This window comes from Poeciliopsis prolifica, unplaced genomic scaffold (assembly GCF_027474105.1).
Source record: "Poeciliopsis prolifica strain line A6 unplaced genomic scaffold, Auburn_PproV2 SCAFFOLD030, whole genome shotgun sequence".
NCBI classification, from domain to species: Eukaryota; Metazoa; Chordata; class Actinopteri; order Cyprinodontiformes; family Poeciliidae; genus Poeciliopsis; species Poeciliopsis prolifica.
Window position 1 is genome coordinate 4,582,436 of NW_026562405.1, and position 19,191 is coordinate 4,601,626.

The 19,191-nt window shown below is 43.6% G+C and overlaps 1 protein-coding gene across 7 annotated transcripts; it reads left to right on the forward strand.

Moving 5' to 3' along the window:
* Nucleotides 1–797: 797 nt before the first annotated feature.
* On the forward strand, nucleotides 798–18,703 carry nisch (nischarin). 7 transcript variants are annotated; one of them, XM_055050112.1, is made up of 28 exons: nucleotides 798–1,009; nucleotides 1,872–1,955; nucleotides 2,191–2,373; nucleotides 3,469–3,517; nucleotides 3,632–3,795; nucleotides 3,867–3,962; nucleotides 4,130–4,225; nucleotides 4,315–4,467; nucleotides 5,149–5,217; nucleotides 5,298–5,483; nucleotides 6,078–6,206; nucleotides 6,558–6,671; nucleotides 7,145–7,220; nucleotides 7,338–7,456; nucleotides 7,974–8,050; nucleotides 8,181–8,456; nucleotides 9,290–9,567; nucleotides 9,825–10,066; nucleotides 10,277–10,695; nucleotides 12,038–12,195; nucleotides 12,401–12,461; nucleotides 13,251–13,389; nucleotides 14,234–14,384; nucleotides 14,463–14,582; nucleotides 15,365–15,520; nucleotides 15,597–15,763; nucleotides 16,197–16,348; nucleotides 16,992–18,703. In XM_055050112.1, the coding sequence occupies exons 1-28, from the start codon at nucleotides 929–931 to the stop codon at nucleotides 17,311–17,313; spliced, it is 4,317 nt and encodes a 1,438-aa protein (XP_054906087.1). In that variant the 5' UTR covers nucleotides 798–928; the 3' UTR covers nucleotides 17,314–18,703. The 7 variants fall into 7 exon arrangements, with proteins under 7 accessions (XP_054906087.1, XP_054906090.1, XP_054906088.1 ...); XM_055050115.1 differs by having other exon boundaries at nucleotides 9,825–10,048; XM_055050113.1 differs by having other exon boundaries at nucleotides 9,837–10,066.
* The last annotated feature ends 488 nt before the right edge of the window (nucleotides 18,704–19,191 follow it).

A 19,191-nucleotide genomic window follows, 5' to 3' on the forward strand; every position in this document is an offset into this window, starting at 1 on the left:
TAATAAGAAGAAGAAAAAGAAGATTTTTTATATTTATTTTTACCAAAACATTTATTATACACTAAATTAACAATAAGAAACATTACATACTCAGGTCAAGAACACTAAAATGACACATGAAAACGCAGATTCAAGTCTTCGTCAGTCTGTTCAATAACATAAACATATCCTCCGGTGCCAGACAACATGCTTTAATAAAGGCGATTTACACCCGAATAGAACTTTCTTGATGGGTGACACCACCATGCCGAGACAGTATTTTACCAAAAACTCGTCGCTGAGAAAATGAGGCACACCCGATACCCCAAAAAACCCTTAAAACGAGACAAAACTAACACAAAATCACAATTAAACAAGTAAAACTAAACACCCAGTGAAAAACAGTAAGTAAAAAACCAAAAATGGAAAAATATTCAATGGCACTCTCACTCTTCCGCACACACCCTCCTCTCACACGAAGAAGAAAAATTAACATTTTTTTGTTTTATGTTGTGATATTACAACACGGGCCTAACATTGTTAATAATTAGATAATCAATAACAAATAAATAAAAATGTGAATTGAATTACAGTAATAGTGTATTTAAGATACATCTAGAAAAAGGATAAAGAGCCAACAATGACTCAGAAGGCTCTTTATGTGAAAAACTTTACTAAACTTCTTAAAATGCATCATCCGGTCACATCGGCTATTAAACAAGTTTCAGAGCCAACAGACACGCAGAAACATGAAAACAAATCAGGTCACATGACTCCAGTTAAACAACTTCCTGTTTGTCAAAAGAATTGTCAATAAAGGTTTTTTTGAGCTGTCAGCAGCTGCTGCATCATAACAAACATGGCGGCGGTTTCTCTGTGACGCGGTTTTAATTAAATGTTGCCTTTTTAAACGCTCTAGTCCGTTCGGCGTGTTCCTCCGCGGATCACGATGGAGCCCGGCCCGTTTCCAGAGGCGGTTCCGGCCCGGAAGGTGACTGTGGTCGGTTCGGAGCTGGTGGAGAGCTACACGGTACGGCTGCTAGCTGGGGCTGTAGCAACACTGATGCTAAAGGAAACATTGAGACGGACTGCAGTTTGACAGTCGAGGGCTTTAGATCTGCCGTTGTCATGGTGACACATTCTGTCTCGTTTACTGAAAGTCATCAGGGCAACGTAGGTCTCGCTACATCACTATCTAGCGACAGCTACACAGTGACGTCACTGTCACATCACTGTGTGATCACTATGTGATGTGACAGTTACGTCACATCACATGTAGCTGACAATGATGTCGCTACATGATGTAGCGTTTATTTTCCTAGATTTTAACGATTAAAGCTTACAGTTACAGGAAGGATCAAATCTAGTTCATCACAAGTTTGTAATATCAAATAAGGCCAATAAAACAAGATTTCAAAGACTAAAACATTTGAGTTATGGCTCTTAAAATCACGGGAAAGGCAGCAGACGCTCAGTGAGACTCTCCATAAAAGGTCAGTTAGTGAAGAAGCTGGCTGTTCACGTAGGGCTTTATGCCAGTACATTAATGGAAAGTTCAATGGAAGGAAAAATATGCGCAACATAGGCATCCAGTTAAAGACAGCCAAAGACAACATCAGAAGCTTCGCTCCTGCGTTGCTGAGTGATCCAAAGATTTGGATGAAATCCCAAAGCATTTAGGATTTCATTACGAGATCCAGAAGGACCTCTAGATGAAATCACTGTTAATAGGATGTTAAAGGTCACCACAGGCAACAATCACCAGTCTAAATCAGTCTGGACTTCCAGAACCTCAGCAGAACCACAGGGTATTTTCCTCCATCCCATGTTGCATTGATGCAGTGATTCATCAATGCAGTAACCATGGAGACGGCTTTGTTGTTTTCCTTCAGGTGTACATCATCGACGTAACGGACGGTCTGCACCGATGGACGGTGAAGCACCGCTACAGCGATTTCTACGAGCTGCATGAGAAGGTGAGCAACAGCCCATAATATGGTGACAGTTTTAACAAATATATAAAAAAACATATTTTTTTATAAGAACAAACTGCAGCTTTAGCACTTTCCGCTCCCATCTCAGCCCCATAGTTTTCAATTGTATTATTGTTTGTCGTGTAACCGTTGAACACTTTGAGGACTGTGATTTGCCTGGATTTGAGGAGAAAGGCATCAAACTGAACCATCATCTGATTTCCTCCTGAATCTGCAGCTGACGGCGGAAAAGAAAGTGGACCGCCATCTGCTTCCTCCCAAGAAGATCCTGGGGAAGAACTCCAAGAGTCTTGTGGAGCGGCGGCAGAAGGAGCTGGAGCTCTACCTGCAGACGCTGCTGCAGCAGTTTCCAGAGGTCACACCCACTCCGCTTGCCTACTTTCTGCACTTCCACCTCTATGTGAGTATCACCTGATCAGGTGGACTACGACCACCTGGGTCTGGGTCCTTAGGCAGAAAGCTTTCTGCTCCAGTTTTAAAAATTAACTCAAATCAACTTGTTTGAGCATTGCATCATGCAATAATATTATTCCTTCATCAAACCACACCTGGGCTGGTGCCTTGATTCTTTCATGCATGTTTGAGAAATCCTTTAATCCCTGGAGAAACCATTCAGCTATTCAAACACCTAACTGAACCTAGTCCCACCTACAAGGTGCAGCTCCTCCTTAGAGCTGCACTCAGAGTAAAATGTTTTAGATATATTTGATATACACATGACATTTTTATAACAACTGAAGGTAACATAGTTACTTGATATTGTTAAATAGTGGCACTTTGACCCTGCAAAACATGTAATAATGTCCCTTTAATGTTATTGTTGCTGTTTTATGCCCAATGTTGGTCAAAGAAAAAGAGACAATGCGACCACAAAGAACTTAATTCACCAATAATAATAATAATAATGCTGAATTAATTAAGATTAATTTCCCATATATACAAGCTAAAAACTTGGATATAAACTGATGTTGAGAATTTGTATAAAAATAGAATTTCCTGATTAAAACCTTTGATGTTAAAAACAAAAATATTCTCCAATATTGGAAAATCTGTAAGTTGCAAAAAAAAAAACTTTTCAGTTTATAAAGTCAGAAATCTGCGACACAAACGACAAAAGTTATTTGAGATTGACGTAAATTTATGAGCAACACATCAAGTATACTTTTCACAATGTTATTGGTAGAACCAGATTAACAGGTAGAACGTTTCTCAGGTCCAGACTCACCTGGACCCTGATCCAAACTGAGACGGTGAGGGAGAAGCTGCATCCAGTTTTATTATCTTCCTGTTTCATAACAGCTTGATGTTGAAACCAAAGGAGAATAGAAAGTCAGACTGAAAATGTGGCTGTCAAGCAGGGCACTGCTGGCTATCAGTGGTTCTCCTTTTCTCTCTGTGTTGTTCTGGTTTTCCCTGTGATGTTTTTCCTACTGATGGTTGATTTCTGTTCTTGTTGTTAAATCCAAAATGAAATAATCAGAATCTCTTGTTTCAGGAGATTAATGGCATCACAGCAGCGTTAGCAGAGGAGCTCTTCCATAAAGGTCAGAGGAACCATTTTACCTCGTTTTTAGACGAAGAAGCAGAACCACCGGAAAATTCCGGATCTGCTGAGTGAAATGCTGGTGACATCTAGCTGCTGTGTGTCTGTGCTGCAGGGGAGCAGCTGCTGCAGGCAGGAGAGGTGTTTTCCCTGCGTCCGCTCCAGCTTTACTCCGTCTCCCAGCAGCTCCGCCTGGCCACGCCCACCTGCCTCAGCGGAGATGCCAGAACGGACCTGGGACACATCCTGGACTTCACCTGCAGGCTGCGCTACCTCAAGGTATCGCCGCCTCACTGCGTGTTCTTGCTGCAGAGTGCATGGCTGTTCATACAGGTTCTGGTTCTGGTCAGATTTCAGGGAGCAGAGGTCCAGTAGGAACCAGTAACATCCAGGAGAGCAGTCTCCCCTTTGACCTGTCAGTGTTCAAGTCCCTGCTGCAGATTGAGGTAACTTCAGCTCCCACAATACTTTAGCAGGGCAACCGGCGTGAGATCTGAGAAAATTTAATTCCTGATGTTCTTCAAAGTTCCAACGACGGCTCTGAGACGTCGACGATGGCTCTGAGAGGTTGATTATGTTTGTGCTGAAAGCGTCTCTCTGTCTCCATCTTCAGATCAGTGACTGCAGCTCGCAGCAGATCCAGGGTCTGCCGTCCCTGAGAGCCAGCCTGGCTACGCTGAACCTCCACCGCTCTACTGAGTCCATGATGGTGAGCCAGTCCAGAACATGAAGCCAGAACCTGGAGCCGAGCTCCAGATGCTCCAGAACCTGAAGTTGTGATCTCTTCCCTCCCTCCAGTCCATCCTCGTCCCAGAGGCCAACGAGTTCCCGCAGTGGGAACCGGAGGGGGCGGAGCCAGGCTGTCCTGTCACGGCACTGGTTCCTACCTGGAGACACCTGACCACACTGGACATGAGCCACAATCGCATCGACGCCGTCGACGACTCAGTGGTGAGTCAGGCTTAGCCTAGTTTCCCTACCCCTGAGTTAATTAAAGCTTTGAGCCTAATCCTCTAAACTGTGATCTAATTAAAAATCAATTAGATCAGCGATAATTTTATTCCACCTTAAATGTGACACTAAACTATAAAATAAACCAATACGTTGAGCGTCAGTGGAAATATAGAAACTGTTCATTAACCAGGTCCTATAATTGTTTCGTCCTTCAAACAGAAGCTTTGGAGTCAGATTGTCAGACATTTTCCTCCAGATGTTCTCCAGATTATTGAGCTGAACTCAGGATGCTACTGGTGGAGAAAGGGAAAACATCTGAACGGCTCTGCAGATTGCTTCCTGAATGGGTGGGGCCATGTAGGTGGGCGGGGTTATGATGATGGGCGGGGTCGTGCTGATGGGTAATCTGAAGACGAGCATCCTGCCCAGACAGTTGAACTTGATCTTGTTGAACCAAAGCCAGACTGACCCAAACAACTTTTTAAAACTGATTTCTCCTCTCATCGATATAGTTAATTATTTTCTGCAGGCCAGTGAAGGGAACCTCTAGAGATGTTTAATGTGTGGTTTTATGGAAACGTTGAAGTTCTGTAATCTCTGTAGTAGTATAGTGAACTTTGCTGTGTGTGTGTGAAGTGTATGTGTGTCAACGTGGAGCTGATGGTCTTCCTGTTGCAGAAACTCATCCCGAAGGTGGAGTTCCTGGACCTGAGCTACAACCAGCTGTCGTCTGTGGAGAACTTGCAGGTCTGTCCGGCACCATCCTGAACCATCGAAACCGCAGGTCCTGTCTGACGTTGAGCCGCCTGTTTCGTTGTTTCCTGCAGCACCTCTACAGCTTGGTGCATGTGGACCTGAGCTACAACCGCCTGCGCAGCCTGGAGGCGGCTCACACGCGGCTGGGGAACATCAAGACGCTGAGCCTGGCGGGGAACCAGCTGGAGACGCTCAGCGGCCTCTCCAAGCTCTACTCTCTGGTCAACCTGGACCTGAGCCACAATCAGCTGGCACAGGTAACCCTCCTGTTAGCGTAGCCACCATTACGCTAACAGTGTTTATGCGACAGTATGAGCAGCGAAAGACATGAGGGCCTTTGGGGAGGGAGATTCGCATTTTGTTTGTGGAAATACAGGAACTAAATTGAGTTTCTGTCGCCAAGTCTGATTATTATAAGCAGCTTTGGGCTTTTTTTTTTAAAGTTGCGCCTTTTTGGGCCCCATTTTGAATGTGAAGTTGCTCATTTGGGCTTGGAAATAAGCAGAGACTCATAATTAAACCCAGAATTTGTCTGTCTGGGAAAAACTACCCTGTCTGTGATTAATGACTTTCCCTTATGGACTTTCCTTGTCCATAATTTCCCGGATGATCCGTCCAGCTGTGTCTTTGTTAATTTCAAGTTAACATATTACGTGAATTATGTTTAGTTTTGCATTGCGCTCCAGAAAATTGCAAACATCAAGCAATAAACGTGAGAACAGCCACGAAAAGTTGTGCAACTAAACGCCATTATTAATATTATTAATAATTATTCATATTAAGATCAGTGTCACAAATCTGTGGTTTCCAGTAAAAACCTGTTGATGGTGGAACTCTGTGTGTTTTTCCAGCTGGAGGAGATCAGGAACATCGGAGCGCTGCCCTGCTTGGAGAAGCTCAACCTGTCCAGTAACCCCATGTGCATCATCCCAGACTACAGAACCAAGGTTCTGGCCCAGTTTGGGGACCGGGCAGCAGAGGTAGGCTCTTCTCCTGACCCGGTTCCTCTAAACCAGCTGGTCCTTGTTCTGATTCAATCATGAACCCGACTGAATTGAAGAGCCTTGTCTGTCTAAATCCGGTAGATTAATCGTCTGACAGGAGGATGAGAAGGAGACGAAAAGGTGTTATAATAGTTTTCGGTTTTTCAAAATAGTGCAACTTTATTTCATTTAAATCAGTTAATTTTAGAGTGTGTTTGCCAGTGTTTATTAGTTAAAATGTTGAAAAAGTTTCTCAGTTTCAGTTTTTGTTATTTTGTTTGTTCTGGTTCGCTGTAATAATCTTGGAAATGTCCTGTCTGTAACCTGTTGTGTCTCGGCCGTCGTCAGGTGAGCCTGGACTGCAGAGCGACGACGGAGAAGGAGCTGGACACGGTGGAAGTGCTGAAAGCCATTCAGAAAGCCAAAGAGGTCAAAGATCGCATGAGCAGCAGCGATAAGAAGGTAAACAGGGAGGCAGAGTTTTGAGCTCTTCTATGGATGATACAGTGGTCATTACTAAAATATAAATTTTCTATTTAGTTTGTTCTGTTTCATCTAGAGCTACAGCTCACAATCATAATGATTATAATGATGATTAATTGGGTTTTAAAAATGGTCATTCTGCTGATTCTTGATTTTATCTTGATTTCATATACGTAATATAAACATATTAAAAGAAGCAAATAATTAAATAATAATGTTTTTTAAAATCATAAACATTTTCCTGCTTAAAGTCTAACAACATTGCTCTTTTAGTGAGCGTGTGATTATTTGTAGCAGAGGACAAAAGGACATCAAGCCATCTGTGCTGATCCCCAGTTTGATGTCATCAGTTTATGCTGAGAAATTTGCGCTACAGCGAATCAGAGCCGAGCTAAAAGCGAAGCGTTGATCTCTCCTGCTGCTGGTTGAGCTCCTCCTCTCTCTGTTGTCAGATCAGTGAAGATTCCAGGGCGTCTGCAGCTCCTCCTGCCTGCTCCTCCTCCTCGTCTTCGTCCTGCCCCAGCCAAGGTAATCATGTATGTATCAGGCTGTGCTTGAACCAATCACATCATGCCCCGCGCCCCGGGTCAGATCAGCTGCTGGACCGCCCAGATAGACCCAGCCTCATCCCACTGATGCTTTCAGCTTCTCTTTGTTCAGGACTGACCAGCAGAGAGGACGACCCCGACGCCCCTCCCCCTGTGGACGCCACACCCCCTCCTAACATCTCCGACACGCACCTCCTGTCTGCCGAACCTGCTCAGGTGAGGCTCAGACCCGGCTGATCACCATGGCAACCACGGGGCTGGAGCAGTTAGCACTGGATCAGAGCGACTGTGATGTGATGCTAACTAGCATCTGCGGCTAAATCTGGCGTATTTACAAGTTGGTTGATATGACACGCCACCTTAAATGATGCTAAACGATGTTACATCCACCAGAAGCCCCAGTGCCTCCACCTCAACAATATTTATGATGACCTTTAACCTCTCGATGCCTGAATTTATATGCAATCCTAGTTAAAAAAGCGACTTGTTAAATTACAAAATTTCAGAAAGAAATTCAAGGAAGTGGTTTCAGATGAGATTCTTCTCAATGTCTTAAGCATTAATTTAGAATATTCAGAGTATAAGACCTTCAAGGGTGAATATCTTTAATGGGGTCCATTAAGAAAATGGGGTGTTAAAATGGGGTGAAAGGTCAACTCTCAGGTCTGTGGAGATGTTTGTCTCCCTCTGAGGTTTTTGGGTTTTTATTGTCTGTGTGTTTTTTCTCCTGCAGGTAAAACGTTTTCCTCTCAGCCAGCCTGAACAGCCACTCCTAACAGCGAACGCAGCTTCTTCCTCTGCAGCCGTCTGGTGAGTGGAGCTCAGTGATCTGAAAGCACACAAATGTACCAGTAAAACAAAAGAAATGTGATTTAATGCTTTTAAAACTCAGACACTGCCGTGTAAACCTAATTTTTAAACGTTTTTTGTTTTCTTCCAGCTGTCTTTGCTCAGCTTGCTTTTCCAGTCACCTGGAGGTTCGCTGCTCCGCCTGCAGCGCCACCTGCAGCGCCACCTGCTGTCCGCTGCTCCCTTCTGCTCTGTTTGCCCTGTCCCTGTCCAACAAAGACTTCAGTACCCAGCTCTCCCAGCGGCTCTGCTCCATCCTGAGCGAGCAGAAAATGAAAAGAGGAGACGAAGAGGAGGAGGAAGAGCAGAGGTCTGATTCCAGAGACGTTCAGTCTGAAGTGCAGAGCACCGACGTCGGCGATCGCAGGTGATTCACCCGCTCCCTGACGCTTTCTGTTTTCTTCCCATTAATTTCCCTCAGAGAATTTATAATTATTTACTGTTTTATTTAACTTTTAGTTAAAGTATTTAATGCTTCAATAAAGCTGCAAACATCAATCTTTGCTCAATTGTTCTGTTTAACGTCACATTAATTTTGCTTCTAGTTTTTCACCAGAATTTTTTCTAAAGGTGTGAAGTTCTTAAAGCTGCAGTTATTTATTTATTTATTTTTTTACAAATTTGTTAAAAATCAAATAAGGCAGATAATCTCCTACGCCTCCTCCCTTTCTCTGCCCAGAAGAAATAAATTGCTCCCATCCAAAGACAACCAATCAGAGCCAGGAGGCGGGTCTTAGCGCTGTAAATAATCCTCATGTGCTCACTGCTAAACATAGTAATGGCAATTTACGGTTACAGGAACCAATAGTGGCTATGCTAACTAGCCTGAGCATTCGTGACAGGCTATGCTAACTACAGCATAGCAGAGATCAAGGAGGGGAGTGAGGATGATTGACAGCGCTAAGACCCGCCACCTGGCCCGGATTGGTTGATTATAGTCACCACTGGGAGAAGGCAGAAGAGCTCAATCTTTCTCACAGATTATCTGCCGCATAGAAAACTGTGATGACGTGTTTCAATAAACATGTAAAATAATGTTTTTTATAAAGTATTAAACATGTCAAAGTTTCTTTCAGTTTAAATATTTCTAATGAAAACCAAGAAAGCATCTAAAATCTGTCAGTTTTTAGAAAACCTTTCTGCTGCTCAGCGTAAATTCGGGACTTTACTTCAAGATGGCTTCCTCCCTTTGCTCCGCAGTCTCAGCTCCAGGGACGGCTACTTTGAGATGGGCCTGGATGACTCTGGGGAGGAGGTGGTTGGCTCCGCCCCCTTCCCGGAGGAGGAGGAGCCTGGCGTCCGGCCTGAGGAGCCGAGCGAGGAGCAGCTGGAGGTTCGGGTCCGCAGAGTTCTGTGGTGCTGCTGTGTCCTGGTCAGCGAGGAGGTGAAGCAGAAGGGGGCATGTCTGGTTCTGACGGACCGGCTGCTGGCGCTGCTCTGCTGGTCACATGACTCCCTGTCAGCCAATCAGGAGACAGGTAAAGACCCGTCTCCATTTTCTATCTGGAGAAAAGAAGATATTGTTGTTTAAAATAATTACTTAAAATATTTTATTATTGTTTTATCTATAATAATAATATTGGTGTTAATTTGTTATGATTCTAAATATTGTGAATAGTTTATAATATTACTAATTTTCCAGGAAGAATATCCTGAAGTTTTTTTGAGGTTCTGAATGGGTTTGGGTCTGGATATGTCTGGGTTGGCTGGTGCTGCTCGGGTAATCGTGTTTCAGATCTTTTCTCAGGCCCGGAGCAGAGTCCAGATGTAGAGGAGATTCTGTCGGGTTTCCAGGTGGATCTGCTGGTACCGTACTCCCAGGTTCTGCTGACCTGCCCAGCCGATCTCCCGGACTCCTGCCTCTCGTTTGGAATCAAAACGGGTCAGAACCGCTGGTTCATCTTCTCTGAGGCCAAGGAGGTCCGACAGACCAGAACCGAGCTGAACGGGCTGCTTCAGGTCAGAGACGTCGCCGAGGTTTGATTCAAATGTTGAGTTTAATTTTTCTCCTGTTCAGAACCTTCATGTTGGGTCAGAACCATCGTGTTGGGTCAGAACCACTGTGTTGGGTCAGGACCACTGTGTTGGGTCAGAACCACCGTGTTGGGTCAGGACCACTGTGTTGGGTCAGAACCTTCCTCAGGTGTGTATTTTCATTGTTTCACCATCTGGTTCTGGTTCTTCTAGGACCCCTCGGACCTCCCGGCTGCTCCTCTTCCTCGGCTCCTTCCTCCTTCGCTCCTCAGCCCCTGGGAGGCGGAGGAGAGTCTGTCAGCTGGGGGAGGATTCCCTGCCCACATCCTCTGCTCCTCTTCTCCCTCCTCTTCCTCGCCGGCCTCAGGCTCCGCCCAGCTCCCCTCTGATCTCTGCTCGGAGGACGCCGGCCTCCTGTCGCTCCTCTTCCTCACGCCCAGAACCCTCTGGGTTCTCCGGATGGACTTTAGGCAGCTGTGGACAGACAGCTGTGGACACCTGTCCTCTTCTTCGTCATCCTGGTGCAGGCTGATCCGTTTGGCCCTCAGCTCGGTTCTCCTTCACCCCGACCAGAGAGAGATGGGAGACGGACCCCACCGCTTTTCCTGTCCAGACCCGCAGCACTGCCTCAGGTTCTGACCCGACTCTCTGAGGCTGTTTTCAGACCCGATAGTTTGATTCGTTTGGGCACCAAACATTTGTTCACTTCCAGCTGCTGTGGTTCTCTTTCATGTTGTTCCCCTCCTCACCTGGGAGGGCGCTGTTCCAAGAACTACCAGAGGAATCGTCACCATAACCTCAGAAGAAAACGCTGAACTTATCTTCCTTCTTAACAAAATCTAAACAAAAACGCTGTAGTGTTAGATTTTAGTGATTGTAGGATTTCTGTTCTCTAGTTTTAGATCATTAGCATGTTTTTTTTTGGCTATATTTACTGTTAAGAATTAAAAAGAGGAATAACTTGATTTAGCTCGTTAATTAATTCTTTGTCCCGAATTCTTGTGTCTGTGTAAGTGTGCAGAGAGAAAAGAGCAATCATACGACGTCAGACTTCAGATATTCAGAGTTTTATCCAGAGAAATTCAATCCAAGAAGAACTTTACAATAAGCATCTCACCTAGAGCAAAAGTCCAAGACATTACAAAACAGAGACAAAGAACTGAGTAAAAAAAGAGGAAAGAATAACAGAAGATGCATCCTCCGGGAAACTCTCACTCAGCACAGAGATTCCAACTTCTGCTGTGAAACAAACCATTTTATAGACTGCATATTCTCCTCATTTAAATATATGCATTAGGAGGTGTGTTCTTTTCCTTTGTGTGGGCTGTCTTAATGTTAATTTTATTACCTCCTGCTAAAGAGCCCCAAAAGCAGATATATGGCAAACCCTTCTCGTACCAGCCGCTGTCCAGTTTGATATATGATTGCAGCTGCAGTATTATCTCTGCCTCAAAATGTTTCCACAAGAAAGTAGTTTGTATTTTTAACCAAGCTTGCACACAATGTAATGCTAAATAATGACTATAAGTTTGGATCTAATAAGTAACTAATTAAAAACATGCTTAAAGAAATATAGTTAATTCTAATATAGATAAAATTATTTATAAAAAGTTTTAAGATCCTAGTGAACTTTTGAACCATGCTCAGGAATTTGTTAATTGCCTGGCAGACAGACTCCCCATCTAAAGAGATTCAAGGCGTCTAGGCCTGTTTTCTGTCTACTCCTCTGTGTTCAGAGAGTCACCAGCTGTCCCAGTTTGGATCTGTATCTAAGTTTGTCTTAACCTAAAAGTTAACTTATGTACTATTGTGCTACTTTAAAATTCTTATTTCAACATTACCCAGAATTCCAAGCACTCCCCAAACGAACCAAACTTTCTAGACAAGCAAACTGGATCTGAATTAAAGCAACGTAAACATGGCTGGTGTGAATTCATTCTGTTTGTCTGAGTTTATGCGTCATGTTTCCACCAGGAGGTGCCACTCTGTGGATCTGCTGGCTGGAGGTCGGAGGCTGCTGCTGCTCTTCCCTCTGGCCCAGGACAGGAGCTCCTTCCTGGGGGAGCTGAGCCAGAGGAGAGCCTCTCTGGAGGGGCTGAAGGTGGTGGCGCTGCCCCGGCCCTGCGGACCCGGTGAGGACCAGCTGGTACCTGCAATGTCATAGAAACAGAGGATAAAATGCTTCATAGCTACTTACAGGCTCTATTAGCTAATTTTACAGCAAACACTAACAAAAGACGACTTAGCTGGAAGTCTGTTAAGCAGAGTAAAAAGATTTTTAAAAAGTCACAGCAGAGAAAAGAATCTGTCTGAAATGACTGCTGCTTGTGTTTCCAGCCTGCTGCAGAACCAAGGAGCCCTGCTGCTGCTGCAGCGACAGGAAGTCAGGCCATAGCAGGTGGGTGTTGTCGCAATATGCAATTAATTGCATTATAAATTAAATCCAGCTCAATTTACATTGATTTATTGTTTAGTCATCCAATTTTAGGTAGAAAGACAGAGAAAGACTTTAGTCTGGAGCTTTGGTCTCAACTAGGCCTTATTTCAAGGACAATTTTGTTTACAGAGACATCATAATTGGTTTTATTTGTTGTTTCTGTTTTTTGTTTAAGTTTTTTTGGATACTTAAAATGTGCTCCAGTGTCAAATGTTCATTAGAATTTAATATGAGAATGTATTACCATTATATTACCTGAACACTGTCTCAAAATAACAATATCATCATTTATTGCAATAACTTTTAAAATTTTCAAACTTAAAAATTCAAAATAAAGAAAAAAACGCACGTCTGAGTTTAATCTCAAAACTTCTGAGTGTCAGAAATTACTAAGCATTTTTTCTGAAATTTCCAAAACTAATCAGTCTTTTCTAGTAAATTTTCCAAGCATATCTTCAACTTTAAACTATAAAATGTATTTATTTTTCCTATTTACATTGACCTTAATGCACTGTTTTAAGTGACAGATTAAATTTATTGAGAATTAAATGTATAACTAAAAATGTATGATTGCAAAATTTATTAGTCTTTTTTTTTATTTGCACATTTTTCTAATAGTCTCACCAACTGTCTGAAGCTCCCTAGCTCCCTCTGGTGGCCTGAGTGTGGATGAGGTTTTATGAGATGAATCTGGTCTGCATACTTCGGTCTGTTCATGACATAATTTGATGTTTTTGTTTCTCTCTGCAGTCGGGACTCGGTGAGACTCCAAGACGAGGAGAACCAGGCGCCACCCCACCTGGTCTCAGGCCTCTCACCTGGACTGAAGCTCCTGGCCGGACTCAGAGGCCAGCAGCTGCTCTCCTACTTCAGCAGATACGTAGCTCAGGTGAAGCATTTCAAACAACTCACACTCTCCCCTCTCATCGCTAAAGTTCAAGAATAAAGTCCTAACTCTGTGAGAACTATTTGAAACTTTGTTAAAATGAGGAACGTTGAGCATCTTGCAAAGTTACATTTAGTATCTGTTTTAAAAATGATGAAACATTGAATCTTTTAACACGTCAGCACCAAATTATTATCAGCAGCAGCAGCAGATCCTTGAGAGGATTAGAAGGAAGAACCAGATGGATTGAGCTGCTCATCTCAAATAAAACTTTTTCTCATTAAAATGATGCTCAAAATTTACAACTTCTTGGTTATATTGCATTTTTATTCTACTAATGCCATGATTTTATTGTCATAAGTTAAACAATCAGCCTGTTAATTAATTGGAACCCTGCTGCTGCCACCTAGTGGAGGCTTGTTTATCTGCCTTATAAACATTTATCATTTAAGATTTTAAAAAAATTCTTTCAATTTATTTATGTCTGTAAATTTTCTGTATTTAATTTTCCTTTGGGACCAGCAGAGTATTTTCAAATTTGAATCAAATTGTCCCAGAAGTTATTGCGATAAACAATAATATTGTTATTTTGAGGCCATTCTCAAGTGAATAATGGTATAATAATGCTAGAAAACATCCTCCAAGATCAATGAACTTTATATTATGGTGAAAAGGAATTAAATTATTATTTAAATTTGTAATATTGTATGAAAAAGCTAAAATGATTACATAAAATATCTGCAGAATGTGACAATTAATCGCCAGACTAATCAATAACTAAAATAGGCCAGTTGTTTTTGCGGACCATTGTAGGTCGGTTTGATTCTGATGGTTCTTCTCTTCCCAGTCGCAGGCCGAGGAGCTGAGGCATGTCTGCTGGCTCTCTGTGCTGCTCTACAAGGCTCCAGGAAGTGAGGTCACTTCCTGCCTGTTGCTTTCCACCGAGGCCATCTACTTCCTGCTGGACGACTCCGTCCTGCCGCTGCATCCCCACTCAGGTAGGACTGCCAGGAGCAGGCCGGTTCTGGTGATTATATGTCGACCCGGTGTCCTCATGTCCACTGTTTCCGCCTCAGGGACGGACGCACCGAGCTCTGAGGACGCCGAGACGAGTCTCTGCATCTGCCTGAGCGTCCGGCTGGCTGAGCTGCAGGCCGTCAACGTGGGACTGTTTGACCAGAACTTCAGGGTGGTAGGTGAGTGGACCCGTCCCTGGGCCTGTCGCCAGAACCGATAAGTCAATTAATCGCATTGCAAATTGAAACAATCTCAATTCCATTTGCACTATTTATCGTTTTTCTCTTTCTACCAAAAACTCTATGACTAAAGTCGCGCTTCCTTTCAGTTGATATTGATAATTATTGATTAGTTCTCTGTTAAGCATCTGAAATATTACCAAAATGCGCGGCCGGATCTTACCTATTATTTCCTCAGTTTTCACTCCGTGCTGTTGTTGTTTATTATTTAGCAGATATTTGGCAAAACCTTAAAGTACTGCTGTGCCAGTTACTCAACAAGTTGTTGCTTGGTAACCAAAGAGTGAGTAAGTAAGTTGATGCCACCAGCTAGCTTAGCAGCTAAAGTCTTTCCTCTGCCTACATCCCCCAGAATGCTTTGTGGTTTTGAATTGGAGTTCAGAGAATATTTTATATATTGAACATTCTGTCAGCTTTATTATCTATTGATATCGATCTAGTGTCTATTGCGATATTGATGTTGATGTTTCTGTTGTTTTGTTTATTTGGGATATTTAAAATTTCTTCTACTTCCAGTGTTAAATGTTCATTAGCGTTTAAAGTTCATTGATCTGTGATAATGTGGTTTTGCATTATTATACCATTATTATTTTAACACTTGAATATGATCTCAAAATAACAATATTTTTATTCATCATAATAAATTTTGGATCAATTTACCATCCAGTGAAAGCCTACCTGTCCCCGTGTCGCCCCAGCTCTAACCGTCTGTGTCCCCGCAGGACGCTGTGCGGACCAGGTGGTCTGCTGTCTCAGCCGGGACGGCTACGGGACGAGCGTCTTCCTGCAGCGGCTGATGGCGGCTCTTAGCCTGCAGCAGCAGCAGCGTTCGCCCCAGCCCGACCCGTCCGATCAGGACTTCTACTCCCAGTTCACCGGTAACCCAGAGGACAGAGAGAGACATGTCCCCCCACCCCCAACTCCAGATCTGACTGTGTGTGTCTCCCCCTGCAGGGAAGATGCAGAACTACGAGCTGGTCCACAGCAGCAGGGTGCGCTTCATCTACCCCAGCGACGAGGAGATGGGCGACCTGACCTTCATCGTGTCAGAGAGGAAGACTTCTGGCAACGCGCCGCCTCCGTCCTCCTGCAGCATCCTGCTCTATCTGCTCGTCTTCCAGGTGAAAACTGCAGTCCACACATGTCTTCTGAGACAAACTTGACCCCTAAGGGAGCATCTTCAGGCAGTGGCAGCTCCGGTAGTGCTGGAGCTGCCTCCTCTCATCAGCGAGCGCTCTAAAGACACCTTCCGTCCTCCTGGGGCTTCCTTTAGACCAGTGGTGTCCAAACTTTTTGCCACTAGGGGCAAAATCCTTCAGTTTGAAAACAATGGGGGTAAAAAAGCATTTAAAAATGAACTTTTTGTGCTCTGTTTCTGACTTTTTGGGATTGCACAAAATCCTTCAGAGGGCCACAAATGGCCCGTGGGCCACACTTTGGACACCTTCGCTTCATAGACTGTTTGGCGCCCCTTGTGGCACCATGGTGACCCTGGTAACCCTGATGACCTGGTGCTCCCTGGTAACCATGGTGACCTCTCTGTCTGTCCTGCAGGTCCAGATTCCCAGCCAGCCGTCCGCCTCTACTGAGCGGTCTCCGGTCCTCCAACCCCGGACGCTGGTCCTCACTGGGACGGACGTCTTCCTGCTGGACGAGGACTACGTCAGCTACCCTCTGCCGGACTTCGCCAAGGAGCCGCCATCCAGGTGGGACACAGAACCGTTCAGGTCTCCCATCCACTTCTAATCTGTCAGTGGGCCACAAACCATGACTCCACCTCCGTGCTTCAGTTGTTGGGAGGTTTCCATCGTGGGATATCATGAGATTTTAACCCAACATTTCCAGGTGACTCACTTCGAGCCTCATCTGGTTGTATATTATTATTATTATTATATTTGACTAATCCAAAGACGAGAAGGAGCCAGATCAATAATTCGGATGAACTTTAGTGAATAAAACGGCTGGACAAATCGTCTTCTTAGTTTCTGGAAGACGGAAGGCATGTGTTCAGAATCCCTCTATGAACTTGACCTCCATAGGTTGTTCTACTTAATAATCGTGGGACAACTCTCAAGGCAAACATCATCAACAATCAACTAAATAAATTAATCAGTAATGGGGAGTTTCATCCGAGGTCCAGATATTTTTTTATCTTTAGTAAAGATCAACAACTTTAACTAAATCTCCTTTATAATAGCAATTCCAGCTCAGATTGTATTAAATTATAATATCCTAGATAGTAGGTCCTAAACCAATCCTTAACACACCTCTTGTGAGAAAGTGGCTCTGTTCTTTGTGTTTGTCCTCCTGTCCTCATGGTTACATAATGCTCCTGTCCCTGTCCTGCAGAGGGCGCTACCAGCTGTGTGAGGCCCGACGGATCCGGGACCTGGACCGGGTTCTGCTGGGTTACCAGCCCTTCCCCCAGGCCCTGACCCTGGTGTTTGACGACCTGCCGGGTCCGGACCTGCTCTGCCACCTCACCATGGACCACTTCGCCCCCTCCGGCCCGGAGGCTCCGCCCCCTGGGGGCGTGGCCGGCAGCCAGGGCGAAGTGCAGTGGTGCATCTTTGTGCCAGGGGGCGACAGCAGGGAGCGGCTGATCTCGCTGCTCGCCCGCCAGTGGGAGGCGCTGTGCAGCCGGGAGCTTCCTGTCGAGCTCACCGGCTGATTGGATGCTGGGGACCGCTGTCGCCGTGGGAACCGCTGTCGCCATGGGGAACCGCTGTCGCCATGGGGACTGCTGTCTGGATCTGGGGGCGCTCCTAGTGGTCGAAGGTTTTTTTGGGCATCTCGATATCGGCTGCTGGAAGTGCTGAAGATTCAGAGTCGCTCGTTTTTAAAAAACAGGAGGTGAAACGAATGGACTGGTGTTGCACTGCAGGGGGCGCTGCAGCATTACCTCAGGAGTCTAACGGTCAATATCATGTTGATGCACTGCAAAAACATAAAATCTTACAAATTAAATTTCATTCAGTTTCTAGCGCAAATATCTCAGTCCTCAGACAAAACTAACTTACAAATAAATTTTCTCCAAGATATAGGAGCTTGTTATAAGTTGATAATTCCTTAATATTGATTAAAATGTGCTAGTTCCAGTGACACATTATTTCTCTTATAGCAAGACATTTTCCCCATGTAATAAATGAAATAATCTGCTGATAGAACTAGTCCTTTTTAATCAATATTTAGGAATTATTGACTTAGAACCAGCTCCTATTTCTTTCTGAAAAGTTACATGTAAGTCTATTTTGTCCTATTTCAAGTGTAATAAGATATTTGCACTTGAAAAAAACGATTTTGAGTATCTGTGGTGCGTAACCTTTAAATAAATGAACTCAGCACAAATACCGGAGACAGGGACAGTTACTTTCAGAAATTAATCTGGGTTATTTAGCCTGTTATCGGATGAAAATATCATTACGTTTTTTTATTCACATTGAAATGTAGCCGTTTCAGGCTAAATATTCAGTGTGAAACTGCTACATTTAGAAATGAATGAATAACGTGGCGAAAAAACTGACAAATGAACCAACCACTGTTTTCTCTAAATAACCCAAATTATTGCTGTTAATTTTGTAATTTTTTAAACCTCGACGCCAACATAAACAAGTGATTCCAAAGCTGCTTGATTTCTTCTTAAATCTGCTTTAAAACCAAAAGTTTAATTCATGTGTTTATTTTCTGTTCTATGGCATAAATCCATTTGCACACAAACTTTCACCCAGTTGCTTGGCACAATCTGCTCTGAATGTTGTATTTCTTGCACATTACTATACCAGTATTATCGGACTGTATGTTGAAGCTTTTTATTAATATTAATTTGACAGGATTGTTGCTTTATGTCAGACTGGATGTTTTTCATCCTGAAACATTACAAATTTAGGTTTCTAAAAATGTTTCCAACATGAAGTCTTAAATATCATAAACACAGTTATTATAGTGTTGTGTTTTTTTCTATATATGCACATTCCCAGTGTTTGTTTTTGTATGTTACAGTCAACATGACTGAATGGAGAACCCGTCTATAAAGCCACTGAATAAAAGTGAAACTGAAAGGATTTTGATTTGACGTAAACTGCTTGAGTGGAGCCAAATTAATTTCACATTATCTCAAAAGTCTAATGTATTCATAAACGTTAATAAGAAGGGTGTTATATCTCAGTATGATTTAGTCTGATAGACGTATGATGCAGTTTGTTAGTCATAGTTTTCCGTTTATTTTATTTCAGTTAACTAGAGTAACCTTGGTTACTGAAGGACAGGTCGGTCAACCATGAAACCCAATCAGTCATCATGGGAACCCACATCATGAAGATCCCGGAGAAAATCCAGTTGAAGGAGAAAAGCGCAGAAGAGTCCGCTGGGAAGACGCCATCTTGGATCTGCCTCACCAGTCAGAGCGGGATGGTGAAGGTTGTCATAGAAACTGTTCTCTTATGTTACTGCTGTGAGTCACACGATGTTCTCTTGAATTTCCAATAATGAGATTTAAAAAAGGAGTGCTTCTTGTCATGGAGATGACAGCACGATCTGCCTCACCCGAGCT

Excerpts from the sequence above, each read along its gene's own strand:
- nisch (XM_055050112.1), top strand. The coding sequence starts at position 929 with ATGGAGCCCGGCCCGTTTCCAGAGGCGGTTCCGGCCCGGAAGGTGACT. Across the intron at positions 6,672-7,144 it reads TGAGCAGCAGCGATAAGAAG|ATCAGTGAAGATTCCAGGGC; the intron begins GTAAACAGGGAG and ends CTCTGTTGTCAG. Across the intron at positions 10,696-12,037 it reads GACCCGCAGCACTGCCTCAG|GAGGTGCCACTCTGTGGATC; the intron begins GTTCTGACCCGA and ends TGTTTCCACCAG.